At 48.4% G+C, this 17,720-nt stretch overlaps 1 protein-coding gene across 1 annotated transcript in view; it reads right to left on the bottom strand.

Moving 5' to 3' along the window:
- Window positions 1-15,926, bottom strand: part of LOC142256200 (tumor necrosis factor receptor superfamily member 4-like) — a 40,186-nt gene extending 24,260 nt beyond the window's left edge. The window contains exon 1 of the mRNA XM_075327770.1: window positions 15,745-15,926. Within this exon, the coding sequence (XP_075183885.1) occupies window positions 15,745-15,889 (145 nt within the window). The 5' untranslated portion in view covers window positions 15,890-15,926. The remainder of the gene's footprint in view (window positions 1-15,744) is intronic.
- Window positions 15,927-17,720: the final 1,794 nt, after the last annotated feature.

Genomic DNA, 17,720 nt, shown 5'->3' on the forward strand with positions numbered 1-17,720 from the left:
TCGCTAACGGATTTGACCGGTTTTACGGCGACTCCTAGCCTGGTCGGGGTCCGTAGGCCCTGCCGAATGGTGCTGGCTTCTCTTCACTCCCCGGTCCGGTACCGGCGGGCCACCGCCCGTCCCCGGTCCTTACAGTTCACTTCAATCAGCCTTTCCTGCTGACGGTCACCACCGTCTGCCAACCTTGCTGTATGTGCCCGGGCCACGCACCCGGATATGGTCAGACTCCTCTACTTCCACTTCACTCTCCAAACTTAATCTGCCTGCCTTTTCCCGCCTCCAGGACTGTGAACTCCTCGGTGGGCGGGACCAACCGCCTGGCCCACCCCCTGGTGTGGACATCAGCCCCTGGAGGAAGGCAACAAGGATTTGTGTTTGACTTAGGTGTGCCTAGCCGGGGTGTGGGGTGTGTTGGTGTAGTACCTGTGACGGCCTGGCTTGTCCAGGGCGCCACACATCCCCACGGCATGATGCTACCACCACCATGTTTCACTGCGGGGATGGTGTTCTTGAATTGATGAACTGCTGGTTTGGCCCCAAACAGAGCATTTACGTTGGTGGCCAAAAAAGTTCACTTTTGGTCTCCTCTAACAGCAGCACCTTCCTCCATACATTTCAGAAGTCTCCCACATGTCTTTTGGCTGTAAGAAAGAAGGGAATTTTGTTTACTTACCGTAAATTCCTTTTCTTCTAGCTCCTATTGGGAGACCCAGACAATTGGGTGTATAGCTTCTGCCTCCGGAGGCCACACAAAGTATTACACTTTAAAAAGTGTAACCCCTCCCCTCTGCCTATACACCCTCCCGTGCATCACGGGCTCCTCAGTTTTGGTGCAAAAGCACGAAGGAGGAAACTTATAAATTGGTCTAAGGTAAATTCAATCCGAAGGATGTTCGGAGAACTGAAAACCATGAACCAAAAGAACCATTCAACATGAACAACATGTGTACACAAAAGAACAAACAGCCCGAAGGGAACAGGGGCGGGTGCTGGGTCTCCCAATAGGAGCTAGAAGAAAAGGAATTTATGGTAAGTAAACAAAATTCCCTTCTTCTTTGCCGCTCCATTGGGAGACCCAGACAATTGGGACGTCCAAAAGCAGTCCCTGGGTGGGTAAAAGAATACCTCGATAAAAAGAGCCGAAAACGACCCCCTCTTACAGGTGGGCAACCGCCGCCTGAAGGACTCGCCTACCTAGACTGGCGTCTGCCGAAGCATAGGTATGCACCTGATAGTGTTTCGTGAAAGTGTGCAGACTAGACCAGGTAGCTACCTGCTGAGCCGTAGCCCGGTGCCGCAATGCCCAGGACGCACCCACGGCTCTGGTAGAATGGGCTTTCAGCCCCAAAGGAAGCGGAAGCCCAGAAGAACGGTAGGCTTCAAGAATCGGTTCCTTGATCCACCGAGCCAAGGTTGACTTGGAAGCCTGCGAACCCTTACGCTGGCCAGCGACAAGGACAAAGAGCGCATCTGAACGGCACAGGGGCGCCGTGCGAGACACGTAGAGCCGGAGTGCTCTCACCACATCTAATGAGTGCAAATCCTTTTCACATTGGTGAATTGGATTAGGGCAAAATGAAGGTAAGGAGATATCCTGTTTGAGATGAAAAGGAGATACCACCTTAGGGAGAAATTCCGGAACAGGACGCAGAACCACCTTATCCTGGTGAAAAACCAGGAAGGGGGCTTTGCATGACAGCGCTGCCAGCTCCGACACTCTACGGAGCGATGTAACTGCCACTAGAAATGCCACCTTCTGCGAAAGACGTGATAAAGAGACATCCCGCAGCGGCTCGAAAGGTGGTTTCTGAAGAGCCGTTAGCACCCTGTTAAGGTCCCAGGGTTCCAGCGGACGCTTGTAAGGTGGGACTATGTGGCAAACTCCCTGCAGGAACGTGCGGACCTGCGGAAGCCTGGCTAGACGCTTTTGAAAAAATACGGATAGCGCCGATACTTGTCCCTTGAGAGAGCCGAGAGACAACCCTTGTCCATTCCGGATTGAAGGAATGAAAGAAAAGTGGGTAAGGCAAAAGGCCAGGGAGTAAAACCCTTATCAGAGCACCAGGATAGGAAGATCCTCCAAGACCTGTGATAGATCTTGGCGGACGTTGGTTTCCTGGCCTGTCTCATGGTGGCAATGACATCTTGAGATAACCCTGAGGACGCTAGGAGCCAGGACTCAATGGCCACACAGTCAGGTTGAGGGCCACAGAATTCAGGTGGAAAAATGGCCCTTGTGACAGCAAGTCTGGGCGGTCTGGGAGCACCCACGGTTGACCCACCGTGAGATGCCACAGATCCGGGTACCACGACCGCCTCGGCCAATCTGGAGCGACGAGAATCGCGCGACGACAGTCGGACCTGATTTTGCGCAGCACTCTGGGCAGCATCGCCAGAGGAGGAAATACATAAGGCAGTCGAAACTGCGACCAATCCTGAACTAATGCGTCCGCCGCCAGAGCTCTGTGATCTTGAGACCGGGCCATGAATGCCGGGACTTTGTCGTTGTGCCTTGACACCATGAGATCGACGTCCGGCGTTCCCCAGCGGCGACAGATCTCTCGAAACACGTCTGGGTGAAGAGACCATTCCCCCGCGTCCATGCCCTGACGACTGAGAAAATCTGCTTCCCAGTTTTCTACACCCGGGATGTGAACTGCGGAGATGGTGGAAGCTGTGGCTTCCACCCACTGCAGAATCCGTCGGACTTCCTGGAAGGCTTGATGACTGCGAGTGCCGCCTTGGTGGTTGATGTATGCGACGGCAGTGGCGTTGTCCGACTGGATCCGGATCTGCCTGCCCTCCAGCCACCGATGAAAGGCCAATAGGGCTAGATACACTGCCCTTATCTCCAGAATATTGATCTGAAGGGATGACTCTATCGGAGTCCAGGTTCCCTGAGCCCTGTGGTGGAGAAAAACCGCCCCCCACCCTGACAGGCTCGCGTCCGTGGTGACCACAGCCCAGGCTGGGGGTAGGAAGGATTTTCCCTGCGACAGAGAGTTGGGAAGGAGCCACCACTGAAGTTACGTCTTGGTTGCAAGGGAAAGAGAGACGTTCCTGTCGAGGGAAGTCGACCTCCTGTCCCATTTGCGGAGAATGTCCCACTGGAGTGGCCGCAGATGGAATTGCGCGAAGGGCACTGCCTCCATCGCTGCCACCATCTTCCCCAGGAAGTGCATGAGGCGTCTCAAGGGGTGTGACTGACCCCGAAGAAGAGATTGCACCCCTGCCTGCAGCGAAAGCTGTTTGTCCAGCGGTAGCATGACTACCGCTGACTGAGTATGAAACTCCATCCCAAGGTACGTCAGTGATTGGGTCGGTGTCAACTTGGATTTTGGGAAGTTGATGATCCACCCGAACTGCTGGAGAGTCGCCAGAGCGACGGAAAGGCTGTTTTGACACGCCATCTGAGAGGGTGCCCTGACCAGAAGATCGTCGAAGTAGGGAATCACCGAGTGGCCCTGAGAGTGTAGGACCGCCACAACAGATGCCATGACCTTGGTGAACACCCGTGGGGCTGTCGCCAGGCCGAAAGGCAATGCCACGAACTGAAGGTGTTCGTCCCCGATGGCGAAACGCAAAAAGCGTTGATGTTCGGATGCGATCGGCACATGGAGATAAGCATCCTTGATGTCGATCGATGCTAGGAAGTCTCCTTGTGACATCGAAGCGATGACCGAGCGGAGAGATTCCATCCGAAACCGTCTGGTGCTCACATGTCTGTTGAGCAGTTTGAGGTCCAGAACGGGACGGAACGAGCCGTCCTTCTTTGGCACCACAAACAAGTTGGAGTAAAAGCCGCGACCATGTTCCTGGGGGGGAACAGGGATCACAACTCCTTCTGTCTTCAGAGCGTTCACCGCCTGAAAAAGTGCATCGGATCGCTCGGGGGCCGGAGAGGTTCTGAAGAAACGAGTCGGGGGACGAGAGCTGAACTCTATCCTGTAACCGTGAGACAGAATGTCTCTCACCCATCGGTCTTGAACATGTGGCCACCAGGCGTCGCAAAAGCGGGAGAGCCTGCCACCGACCGAGGATGCGGTTCGGGGATGCCGAGAGTCATGAAGAGGCCGCCTTGGAGGCATTGCCTCCGGCGGGTTTTTGGGGGCGTGGCTTAGCCCGCAACGCATAGGAGTTCCTCTGGCCTTTCTCCGGCCTGCTGGACGAAGAGGATTGAGGTTTGGCGGAGGGACGAAAGGACCGAAACCTCGATTGTATTTTCCGTTGCTGAGGTCTTTTCGGTTTGGACTGGGGTAAGGAGGAGTCCTTTCCCTTGGGTTCCTTAATAATCTCATCCAATCGTTCGCCAAACAAGCGGTCGCCAGAAAACGGCAAACCGGTTAAGAACCTCTTGGAAGCCGAGTCTGCCTTACATTCACGCAGCCACATGGCCCTGCGGACTGCCACAGAGTTAGCGGATGCCACCGCTGTACGGCTAGCAGACAAGCTGAGATAGCTTGGAGTGCCCACACGGCTGCAAAAGCCAGGGCAAAAGACGCGCCCGTGGCTTCATAGATGGATTTCACCAGGAGCTCTATCTGCCTGTCAGTGGCATCCTTTAGCGATGAGCCATCTGCAACCGATACCACAGATCTAGCCGCCAATCTAGAGACTGGGGGATCCACCTTGGGACATTGAGCCCAACCCTTAACTACGTCAGAGGGGAAGGGGTAACGTGTGTCAGTAAGGCGCTTAGTAAAGCGCTTGTCCGGAACCGCTCTGGGCTTCTGGACAGCATCTCTGAAGTTAGAGTGATCGAAAAACGCACTCCGTGTACGTTTAGGGAACCGAAACTGGTGTTTCTCCTGCTGAGAAGTCGACTCCTCTACAGGTGGCGGCGGGGGAGATATATCTAACACCTGGTTGATGGACGAGATAAGGTCATTTACTATGGCGTCCCCTTCAGGTGTATCAAGATTGAGAGCAACGTCAGGGTCAGAGCCCTGAGCTGCGACGTCCGCCTCGTCCTCCAGAGAGTCCTCAAGCTGGGAACCCGAGCAGCGTGAAGAAGTCAAGGAAGATTCCCAGCGGGCCCGCTTAGCCGGTCTGGGACTGTGGTCCGGGCAGGAGTCCTCCACATGAGACCTAGGGCCCCCCCTGGGAACGCGCTGCGGCGCGGACAGAGAGGGGCCTGGAGGCGACGATCCAACAGGGCCCGGGGCCTGTGTAAGGACCGGTCTGGACTGCAAAGCTTCAAGCAGCTTGGCAGACCATTTGTCCATAGACTGAGCCATGGATTGTGAGAGTGACTCAGAGAGTTTTTCAGCACAAACGGCAAACTCTGTCCCTGCCGCCTGGACAGGGGGAGCAGGGGGGTCTACCTGAGCCGAGGGGCCCACTAGTGACCGAGGCTCCGGCTGAGCAAGCAAAACAGGGGTTGAGCATTGCTCACAGTGAGGGTAGGTGGAACCCGCAGGTAACTTAGCCGCACAAGAGGTACAGGTCGCAAAATAACCCTGTGCCTTGGCACCCTTGCTCCTTCTGGACGACATGCTGTTGTCTCCTAGGAGAGTGATCACTGAGGGTATATGGGAAAGGGTATACAGCCCGACCGAACAGAAATATATAAATATATAGTATCTATTCCGGCACCCTAAGGGGACCAGCACCGGGTGACCGGTGTGGCTTACCGACCGCTAAAAAGCGGAGCGTGTGTCCTCCAGATTCCCTGCCTTAGGTCTCCCAGCGTTGCAGAGCTCTTTCCTGGAAATCCTCCACCGGCAGAATGCCAAAAAAATGGCTGCCGGAGGTCTCTGGGGAGGAGTGGGGCCGTGGGCGGCGCTAGAAAAGTGCGGGAATCTGGAGTCCCCACAGTGATCAGTGAGGGGGGAGGAAACATACAGGATGCTCCGGCCCTCACATCCGACGTCAGGTCGGCAGTCCCGCCCTTACCCCTGATAGACAGGCCCGGGGGCGGGAGTTTTGCTACTAGGCCGCAATTGAAGCCGGGGACTAAATTTAAGACCGCGGCCGACACGCAGGCGCGGTCGGCGCGGAAGTCCGCCGGCCGTCACAAATAAGCAGCTGCTGCAGCGTCCGGGATGAAGGCGCTCCATGCACATCCCCCATGGGGACACAGAGTACCTTAGTGATGCAGGGCCCGGTCCCTGAGGATAAATAGACTCCTGTCTGACAGATTCCCACAGGGGCTGCGGAGGGAGCACGGTCCCAGTGAATGGATGACCGCTCAGGATCCCACTTCTCCCAGAGCCGCTAAGGGATGGTGAAGGAGACGGCATGAGGCTCCGGCCTTTGTACCCGCAATGGGTACCTCAACCTTAACAGCACCGCCGACGTAGTGGGGTGAGAAGGGAACATGCCGGGGGCCCCGTGGGGGCCCACTTTTCTTCCAACCGATATAACTAAAATGAGAATGCATGAGTGGATGTGTGCCTCCTTCCACACAAAGCATAAAACTGAGGAGCCCGTGATCCACGGGAGGGTGTATAGGCAGAGGGGAGGGGTTACACTTTTTAAAGTGTAATACTTTGTGTGGCCTCCGGAGGCAGAAGCTATACACCCAATTGTCTGGGTCTCCCAATGGAGCGACAAAGAAAGGCTTTTTTTCTAACTACTCTTCCTCAAAGGCCAGCTCTATGGAGTGTATGGCTTATTCTGGTCAGATGGACAAATACTCCAGGCTCTGCTTGGGAACACTGCAGATCCTTCAGGGTTGCCTTTGGTCTCTGTGCTGCTTCTGTGATTAATGCCCTCCTTCCCGAGCTGAGAGTATGGGTGGGCGTCCCTCTATTGAAAGGTTTGCTGTGGTATCATGTTCTTTCCATTTGATGATAATGGATTTGTTGGTGCTTCAGGGAATTATCAGAGATTGGAATTTTTTTTTAGAACCCAACCCTGACTTGTACTTCACAACAACTTTGCCTCTGACTTGTTTAGAGATCTCCTTGGTCTTCATGGTGTGGTTTGGCGATCTCCTTGGTCTTCATGGTGTGATTTGGCGATCTCCTTGGAATTCATGGTGTGGTTTGGAGATCTCCTTGGTCTTATGGTGTGGTTTGGCGATCTCCTTGGTCTTCATGGTGTGGTTTGGAGATCTCCTTGGTCTTCATGGTCTGGTTTGGAAATCTCCTTGGTCTTCATGGTGTGGTTTGGCGATCTCCTTGGTCTTCATGGTGTGGTTTGGAGATCTCCTTGGTCTTCATGGTCTGGTTTGGAAATCTCCTTGGTCTTCATGGTGTGGTTTGGCGATCTCCTTGGTCTTCATGGTGGTGTTTGTTTAGTGGAGCCTCTTCCTTAATGGTGTTGCAGCCTCTGTGGCCTTTCAGAAAAGGTGTGTGTATATACTGACAAACCCCAGGGCACTTAGACTGCACACAGGTGGACTTCCTTTCACTGAGCATGTGACTTATAAAGGCAACTGCTTGCACCAGGAATATTTAGAGGTTTCATAGCAAAAAGGGGTGAATACATATGCACATGGCAATTTTTATTTATTTTATCCCATAAATTAAATTTTTTCCTATATTTTTTCACTTGACTTCCCCAACTTAGACTACTTAGTCCTGACGTATCACACACAAATCGGATTACAAAAATATTTAAACAAAGGTTGTAATGTAACAAAATAGGTAAAAAGCGAAGGGGATGAATAATTTTGCAAGGCATTGTATATACACACCACATTACCCAAGTCCGTCACTGAGTCCCTACCATTTCTTGTGTTTGACATTAACTGTGGCGCTAACGTCATGTTGGCAGCCAATCGGTGAGCTCAGCGGCTCTGAATAGGGTGTTCCAGTTATAATGGCACAGCCACTGAGCTCTCTGATTGGCTGCCGATCAGTGCTGCAACCAATGACAGACTTTGGGAGTGGCCGAGACTACAGAGTGGTTTCTTGTTCTTTACCAAACTCCACTCAACAACTAACATTAACTGAAAGGGGAGAACCCTCCTTTAACGTTTACCACCAGGGTCATGCCCCATTCGAGAGGAGGTGTGAATGTATTCATACATTTCCAGGAAGAATAACAGAGGGACAGAGGGACTGCACAATAGTGAGGTGTAAGCATTAGAAAACAAACAAAGCATTTATTAAAACGGATAGATCATGAGCGCTGTCAGATCTTCTTATCAATGAAGACATTTGTAGATCCGGTATGCAGTGCCTGAAGTGAACAGGTAGGTTCTTCGTCTCGCAGTCATTACTTCCTTCCGCTGGGCAAGTCTAGATTCTCAGAAGATTACTGTATCCACTACTAGCACTTACACAGAATCAGAATTACATCGAATCACAATGAAACAGAGAAAAGAATGTTCCATTGGCAGTTATTCACTCCGTATACGCCATACTGGAAATCACTCTCCATACGTCATTGTCTGTCCTTACATGAGATTACCAACTGAATGCAGAATTATCTTTGGAATTTTTTCTTTGAAGGGTCCCTAATAGTGATAAGCGGACACTACCATGCTCGAGTGCTCTGTACTCGTAACTAGTGATGAGTGAGCACTACCATGCTCGAGTGCTCTGTACTCGTAACTAGTGATGAGCGGGCACTACCATGCTCAGGTGCTCTGTACTCGTAACTAGTGATGAGTGAGCACTACCATGCTCGAGTGCTCTGTACTCGTAACTAGTGATGAGCGGGCACTACCATGCTCGGGTGCTCAGTACTCATAACTAGTGATGAGCGGGCACTACCATGCTCGGGTGCTCAGTACTCATAACTAGTGATGAGGAAACACTACCACGCTCGGGTGCTCGGTACTCGTAACTAGCGATGAGTGAGCACTACCATGCTCAGGTGCTCGGTACTGGTAACTAGTGATGAGCGGGCACTACCATGCTCGGGTGCTGAGTACTCATAACTAGTGATGAGCGGGCACTTGCATGCTCGGGTGCTCAGTACTCATAACTAGTGATGAGTGAGCACTACCATGCTCGGGTGCTCGGTACTCGTAACTAGTGATGAGTGGGCACTACCATGCTCGGTACTGGAAACGAGCAGTCAGAAGTTCGGATGGGCACGACTTGAGTACTCAAGCAAAATGGAAGTCAATGGGGGACTCGAGTATTTTTCATAAAGATCTTAGAGATCCTTACAGTGAAGAGAATGAGCTAATCTTAAAATATTCGGGTTTGGATTATTCGTACCGAATACCTAGTACTATTCCGATATTCGTCACGAACAAGAACCTAATGCAAGTTAATGGGGAGCCAGATGGAGATGAGAGGCTCCAGTCCTAAAGCTGTCACTAGCCTCCAAAAACAGGGAGATGACCATGACAACTATATGCTTATATATATATATATATATATATATATATATATATATGGGTTTTTTTAGGTGTGGGGGGGGGTTAGTTGGGGTGATGAAATTATGCTGACAGATTCCCGTAGGTTAGTGGCTCCCTAACTATGGAAATAGGAATATTAATCATGGACATATTCTTCTATGCAATAATATGGAAAGGATATAATGAAGTGAAGAAATTCTGATAATACTCAGAACACATTCAGGTAAGTATACGGTTTCTTTAGCTAAATGCAGCCATGAGAAGCAAGTCTGCAACCGCTGCTGAATGTGTGAGTAATGGACTAGTCCCTTCCTTTTCGGGATTTCCCCCTTGACTTATTTTCTCTATGAAAAGTGCAACGTCTGCAGATATCTGTATAGTAAAGTATATTTACCTCCAGACGAAAATGGAAAAAAACATCCCCCCACACACAGGTGACTTAAAGGAGCCGCTGCACATTACACGTATCACAAGAGGAAGCGATAGACTGATATCTGATCATGGGGAGGATTTGACATTTGCACATCGAACTTCTGGGGAAATTATACAGATGTTTGTCTTAAATGACGATATACAAGGAGGAAGGTTCATATCATGTACTATAGAAGTAATATAGGTGCACGTCGGCATTCATATTACGGATAACACCAAGAAGACCCCCAGAGTCCTGCAGGAGGTCTATGGGGCCACTAAGATTTCTGATGACGTCCATTTATTATTACCGACTGTCCGTTCCTGTTAGAAAAGAACAAACAGAACTGACTGTGCATTCCTGCATCAGATGGAGGCAGCGGGACCCCAATGATAAGGGGTCCGGTCAAACAGAACTGACTGTGCATTCCTGGATCAGATGGAGGCAGAGGGACCCCAATGATAAGGGGTCCGGACAAACAGAACTGACTGTGCATTCCTGCATCAGATAGAGGCAGAGGGACCCCAATGATAAGGGGTCCGGACAAACAGAACTGACTGTGCATTCCTGCATCATATGGAAGCAGAGGGACCCCAATGATAAGGGGTCCGGACAAACAGAACCCACTGTGCATTCCTGCATCATATGGAGGCAGAGGGACCCCAATGATAAGGGGTCCGGACAAACAGAACTGACTGTGCATTCCTGCATCAGATGGAGGCAGAGGGACCCCAATGATAAGGGGTCCGGACAAACAGAACTGACTGTGCATTCCTGCATCAGATGGAGGCAGCGGGACCCCAATGATAAGGGGTCCGAACAAACAGAACTGACTGTGCATTCCTGCATCAGATGGAGGCAGCGGGACCCCAATGATAAGGGGTCCGGACAAACAGAACTGACTGTGCATTCCTGCATCATATGGAAGCAGAGGGACCCCAATGATAAGGGGTCCGAACAAACAGAACTGACTGTGCATTCCTGCATCAGATGGAGGCAGAGGGACCCCAATGATAAGGGGTCCGGACAAACAGAACTGACTGTGCATTCCTGCATCAGATGGAGGCAGAGGGACCCCAATGATAAGGGGTCCGGACAAACAGAAACCACTGTGCATTCCTGCATCAGATGGAGGCAAAGGGACCCCAATGATAAGGGGTCCGGACAAACAGAAACCACTGTGCATTCCTGCATCAGATGGAGGCAAAGGGACCCCAATGATAAGGGGTCCGGACAAACAGAAACCACTGTGCATTCCTGCATCAGATGGAGGCAGGGGGACCCCAATGATAAGGGGTCAGAAGAAACAGAACCAACTGCATTCCTGCCTCAGATGGAGGCAGAAGCACCCCAATGATAAGGGGTCCGAACAAACAGAACTGACTGTGCATTCCTGCATCAGATGGAGGCAAAGGGACCCCAATGATAAGGGGTCCGGACAAACAGAAACCACTGTGCATTCCTGCATCAGATGGAGGCAAAGGGACCCCAATGATAAGGGGTCCGGACAAACAGAAACCACTGTGCATTCCTGCATCAGATGGAGGCAAAGGGACCCCAATGATAAGGGGTCCGGACAAACAGAAACCACTGTGCATTCCTGCATCAGATGGAGGCAGGGGGACCCCAATGATAAGGGGTCAGAAGAAACAGAACCAACTGCATTCCTGCCTCAGATGGAGGCAGAAGGACCCCAATGATAAGGGGTCCGAACAAACAGAACTGACTGTGCATTCCTGCATCAGATGGAGGCAAAGGGACCCCAATGATAAGGGGTCCGGACAAACAGAAACCACTGTGCATTCCTGCATCAGATGGAGGCAAAGGGACCCCAATGATAAGGGGTCCGGACAAACAGAAACCACTGTGCATTCCTGCATCAGATGGAGGCAAAGGGACCCCAATGATAAGGGGTCCGGACAAACAGAAACCACTGTGCATTCCTGCATCAGATGGAGGCAGGGGGACCCCAATGATAAGGGGTCCGTTTTGTTTCCATTCACTGTTAATTTTTAGAATGATAGAAAAAGTTGTGCATGTAATACGAGTTTTTAGAGAAAACAAAAATCCCTATATATATCTGCTTCCGATTGCTGTTGGATCAGTCACATTCATCCATCGGAATAGTTGCACCGGACTAATCGATGCTCGGAATCAAAAAATGTGACATGTTGCATTTTTTTGATCCGGTTATATAGTTTTGCAATTAAAAAAAATGGTGAAAAAGCCTGATGACATCAGTGTAGGCAAAAGAATACTGATCCAGATAACACAGATAGATGGACGGAACACAGGGAATTTTACTGTTTTGTACTTATTCGTGAAATATTATACCAGTGCAGGTGAGATCAGAATATATGTACAGACAGATAAATTGCAAAATAATGGAGAATCAATGTGCAAACCCAAAGTATTGGGTGCAAGACACCAAGTTCAAACCTGTCCCCCCTTCAATCCCCCTCCACACTTATATAGATATCAAACAACACCCCATCCGCATACACACACACACAATTGTATATAAATCAATATACAGAGGAAAGTGGCAACGAAAACCATCTGCGGCAAATACAGTGGAACCTTGCACTACGAGCATAATTGGTTCCGGCAGTGCGCTCTTAAACCAAGTTACTCTTATATCAAAGCGAAATTTCACATAGGAAATTATTAAAAAGCAGATAATTCGTTCCACAACCCTGTAACTCTGGTCTAACATTTCAGTCGTTGCAGTCTATATATTTCTCTTCAGCAATTTGCACTACTGCCTTCCTCTATATTTGGATATCTAGGCAGACACAGATATTATGATACATAGAAAAATATTTTAAAAATGTAGGTAGAGGATAGAAAACAAAAGAAACAACAAGTAACTAAAAAGCTGGGTGCACTTCTCAGTTCCTTGCAACATTGTAGCCACTAAATACAGTGAAAAAGACAGAAATAAAATCCATTTTTGTTTTCACCTGTACGTAATGGAAGATTTGTCTACTTATGTAGATAGAATGCCTGATAAAATATGGATTTACAAGAGCTAGGGTGCGAAGAATGTAAGAGACAGAGACTGATATGATAGATATATATATATACCGTGTCGTGAATATTTTTCACAGATGGATAAACTACAAAGCTTCTTCTATACTTTCCAATGTTAAATACGCACAGCAAACAGTATATATACCATATATCCCCTGTGCATTGTATATACCATATATCCACTGTGCATCGTATATACCATATATCCACTGTGCATCGTATATACCATATATCCCCTGTGCATCGTATATACCAGATATCCCCTGTGCATTGTATATACCATATATCCACTGTGCATCGTATATACCATATATCCACTGTGCATCGTATATACCATATATCCCCTGTGCATCGTATATACCAGATATCCCCTGTGCATTGTATATACCATATATCCACTGTGCATCGTATATACCATATATCCACTGTGCATCGTATATACCATATATCCCCTGTGCATTGTATATACCATATATCCACTGTGCATTGTATATACCATATATCCACTGTGCATCGTATATACCATATATCCCCTGTGCATTGTATATACCATATATCCACTGTGCATCGTATATACCATATATCCACTGTGCATCGTATATACCATATATCCCCTGTGCATCGTATATACCAGATATCCCCTGTGCATTGTATATACCATATATCCACTGTGCATCGTATATACCATATATCCACTGTGCATCGTATATACCATATATCCCCTGTGCATCGTATATACCAGATATCCCCTGTGCATTGTATATACCATATATCCACTGTGCATCGTATATACCATATATCCACTGTGCATCGTATATACCATATATCCCCTGTGCATTGTATATACCATATATCCACTGTGCATTGTATATACCATATATCCACTGTGCATCGTATATACCATATATCCCCCATGCACTGTATATACCGGATATGCCCCTGTGTATTGTATATAGCATATATCTCCCCATGCACTGTATATACCAGATATGCCCCTGTGTATTGTATATAGCATATATCTCCCCATGCACTGTATATACAATATATCCCCCATGCACTGTATATACCGGATATGCCCCTGTGTATTGTATATAGCATATATCTCCCCATGCACTGTATATACAATATATCCCCCATGCACTGTATATACCGGATATGCCCCTGTGTATTGTATATAGCATATATCTCCCCATGCACTGTATATACAATATATCCCCCATGCACTGTATATACCGGATATGCCCCTGTGTATTGTATATAGCATATATCCCCCATGCACTGTATATACCGGATATGCCCCTGTGTATTGTATATAGCATATATCTCCCCATGCACTGTATATACAATATATCCCCCATGCACTGTATATACCGGATATGCCCCTGTGTATTGTATATAGCATATATCTCCCCATGCACTGTATATACAATATATCCCCCATGCACTGTATATACCGGATATGCCCCTGTGTATTGTATATAGCATATATCTCCCCATGCACTGTATATACAATATATCCCCCATGCACTGTATATACCGGATATGCCCCTGTGTATTGTATATAGCATATATCCCCCATGCACTGTATATACCGGATATGCCCCTGTGTATTGTATATAGCATATATCTCCCCATGCACTGTATATACCATATATCCCCCAGTTCACTGTATATCCCCTATGCACTGTATATACCATATATCCCCCCTTGCACTATATATACCGTATATCCCCTAAACACTGTATATAACGTGTATTTTCCCTGAGCACTGTATATGTGTATTCCCCCTGAGCACTGTATATACAGTATATCACCTGAGCACTGTACATACTGTATATCCCCCTGAGCACTGTATACCATTTATCTCTTGTGCATTGTAAATACCGTATTTACCCCATGCACTGAATATAAAAAATATCCCAATGTGCACTGTTTATACAGTATATTCCCCCATGCACTGTATATACCTTATATCTCCCGTGCACTGTATATACCGTATATCCCCTGAACACTGTACTATATATATGTATATTCCCGCTGAGCACTGTACTATATACAGTATATCACCTGAGCACTGTAGAAACTGTATATACCGTATATCCCCTGTGCATTGTATATACCGTATATTCCCCCATGCACTGTATATACTGTATATCTCCATGTGCACTGTATATACCGTATATCTCCATGTGCACTGTATATACCGTATGTCTCCATGTGCACTGTATATACCGTATATCTCCCATGCACTGTATATACTGTATATCCCCTGAACACTGTATATAATGTATATTCCCCCTGAGCACTGTACTATATACAGTATATCACCTGAGCACTGTAGAAACTGTATATACCGTATATCTGCTGTGCATTGTATATTCCCCCTGAGCACTGTACTATATACAGTATATCACCTGAGCACTGTAGAAACTGTATATACCGTATATCTTCTGTGCATTGTATATACCGTATATCTCCCATGCACTGTATATACTGTATATCCCCTGAACACTGTATATAATGTATATTCCTCCTGAGCACTGTACTATATACAGTATATCACCTGAGCACTGTACTGTATATACCGTATATCCCCTGTGCATTGTATATTCCCCCATGCACTGTATATACCGTATATTCCCCCATGCACTGTATATACTGTATATCCCCTGAACACTGTATATAATGTATATTCCCCCTGAGCACTGTACTATATACAGTATATCACCTGAGCACTGTATATACCGTATATCCCCTGTGCATTGTATATACCGTATATTCCCCCATGCACTGTATATACTGTATATCCCCTGAACACTGTATATAATGTATATTGCCCCTGAGCACTGTACTATATACAGTATATCACCTGAGCACTGTATACAGTATTATATACCGTATATCTTCTGTGCATTGTATATACCGTATATCCCCCTGAGGAAGGTATATACACTGTATATACTGTAAATCTCCTGTGCACTGTATATACATTATATCCACCCATGCGCTGTATGTACCGTGTATCCCCCGTTCCCACCTGAGTCGCAGTAGTTGCAGCACACGTCCTGGCCCCGGTAGGTCTCGGGATACTGCTCCGCAGGACACACGGTGACCGGCTCCGGCAGCAGCGCGCTGAGTGTGAGCAGCAGCAGCCCGGTGCCCCGCATCCCGGCAGCCTCCATCAGCGGCGTCCTCTGCTCCTTCACCGCACCGGCCGCGCGTTATTATACTGGGAAGAGTGGGCGGGACGTCCTGAGCGTACAGTTATAACAGTAGCCAATCAGATGACAGATTTATTGTACTACATAAATACAAGCTGATCTGATTGGCCGCTGTGGCAAATCGCTTTAGCTTCTGCTCTCTTTGGTAACCAATCAGATCAGCTTTTATTTATTTAGCACATTAAAACTGGGAACTGATTTGTTAACTAGAACAAATTTGCATTTGTGACCAATCAGGCTCCAGGGTTGTCAGTCTCTGGGGATCATTTTTTTTTTCTTCTATAAATGCACATATTTGGAGTTATAAAATTATTTTTGCAATTGAATTTCTTTAAAAATTGCAGTTTGGCTTTTATAGGCTCTTTGGCCTCTGCCACACTTCCGCAAAAAAAAGTATGTGTCTGGTTCCGTTTTTCGGGTCCGTTTCTCTATCCGTGTGATGGCGTATGCTAGCCGTGTGTGCATGTGGAATGTCCGTGTGTGCGTGAGATACATTCGTGTAATGTCCGTGTGTTGTCCGTGTGAAATGATCCGTGTGTGATGCACAATGTCGTTGCTACATACTCGCTGACAGCAGACAGAGTTGCGCGATGAGAATGAACTCTGATGAACTTCACCCGACTTCGTTGTCATACCGCAGCTCTGTCTGTGTGTGGCATCCTGATTAGCGATCACCCGTGAAGGACTCACCGGTGACCGATAATCCCCTGCGTTACTGAAGTTAGCGGCGTGATTATCGCTGCCGTCACTCAGCCTACCCGTGGCCAGCTGGAGTCCTCCACCTGAGACCGCAACTCACCTGTGACTTCATCGCTGATCGCTCAGCTTACTTCAGTCACTCGGGCGACTCGCTGTCACAGTTGGAGGATCCAGCGGTGGCCGCGAGTAACCTGAGTGACGTCATCGCTGATCGCGCGACTCACTTCAGTTGCTGCGGGGAGCTGACAGAGAGCGGTCATGGTATGTGGCCGCTCTTGTCAGCTTCATGTAGCAGAGCTGAGAGCATCGTGGGACCTCCATGGATTACGCCCGACCTGGAGGGGTATTTGTGGCTTAATAAATTGGTGAAAGAGGGTGTTTGATTTGGGGATTATTCCACATAAAGGATTTTTCATTGTGTGTGTTTATTTTCTTTAACTTACAGGTTAATCATGGAAGGTATCTCGGGGAGACGCCTGTCATGATTAACCCCTTATTACCTCGATTGCCACCGCACCAGGGCAATACGGGAAGAGCTGGGTAGAATCCCGGAAATGTCGCATCTAATGGATGCGGCAATTCTGGTCGGTTGCTGGCTGATATTGTCAGGCTGGGTGGCTCCCCATACCGTGGGGCTCCCCATCCTGAGAATACCAGCCTCCAGCCGTGTGGCTTTATCTTGGCTGGTATTAAAATTGGGGGGACCGCACACCGTTTTTTAAAATTATTTATTTATTTATTGTACTGCACGATATAGACACACCCACTGGCGGCTGTGATTGGTTGCAGTGAGACAGCTGTCACTCAGCGTGGGGGCGTGTCTGACTACAACCAATCATAGGCGCCGGTGGGCGGAGGAAGCAGGGAATACGAGATTGAATAATGAGCGGCTGGCATTTTCAAAAAAGTAAAAGCCGCCGGAGGTTTTTGACAGCTGTGCAGCGCCGCGCCGGTGATCGGGGATTGGTGAGTATGCAAGAGGGGAAGAGACCGAGCGACGGCCAGAGAGAAGGACAGACAGAGAGAGACAGACAGACAGAGCGACCATCTGACAGCGAAAGATTCCGACCGACCGACAGAGGGCGATTGACGG

Source organism: Anomaloglossus baeobatrachus, chromosome 11 (genome assembly GCF_048569485.1).
Source record: "Anomaloglossus baeobatrachus isolate aAnoBae1 chromosome 11, aAnoBae1.hap1, whole genome shotgun sequence".
Taxonomy (NCBI): domain Eukaryota; kingdom Metazoa; phylum Chordata; class Amphibia; order Anura; family Aromobatidae; genus Anomaloglossus; species Anomaloglossus baeobatrachus.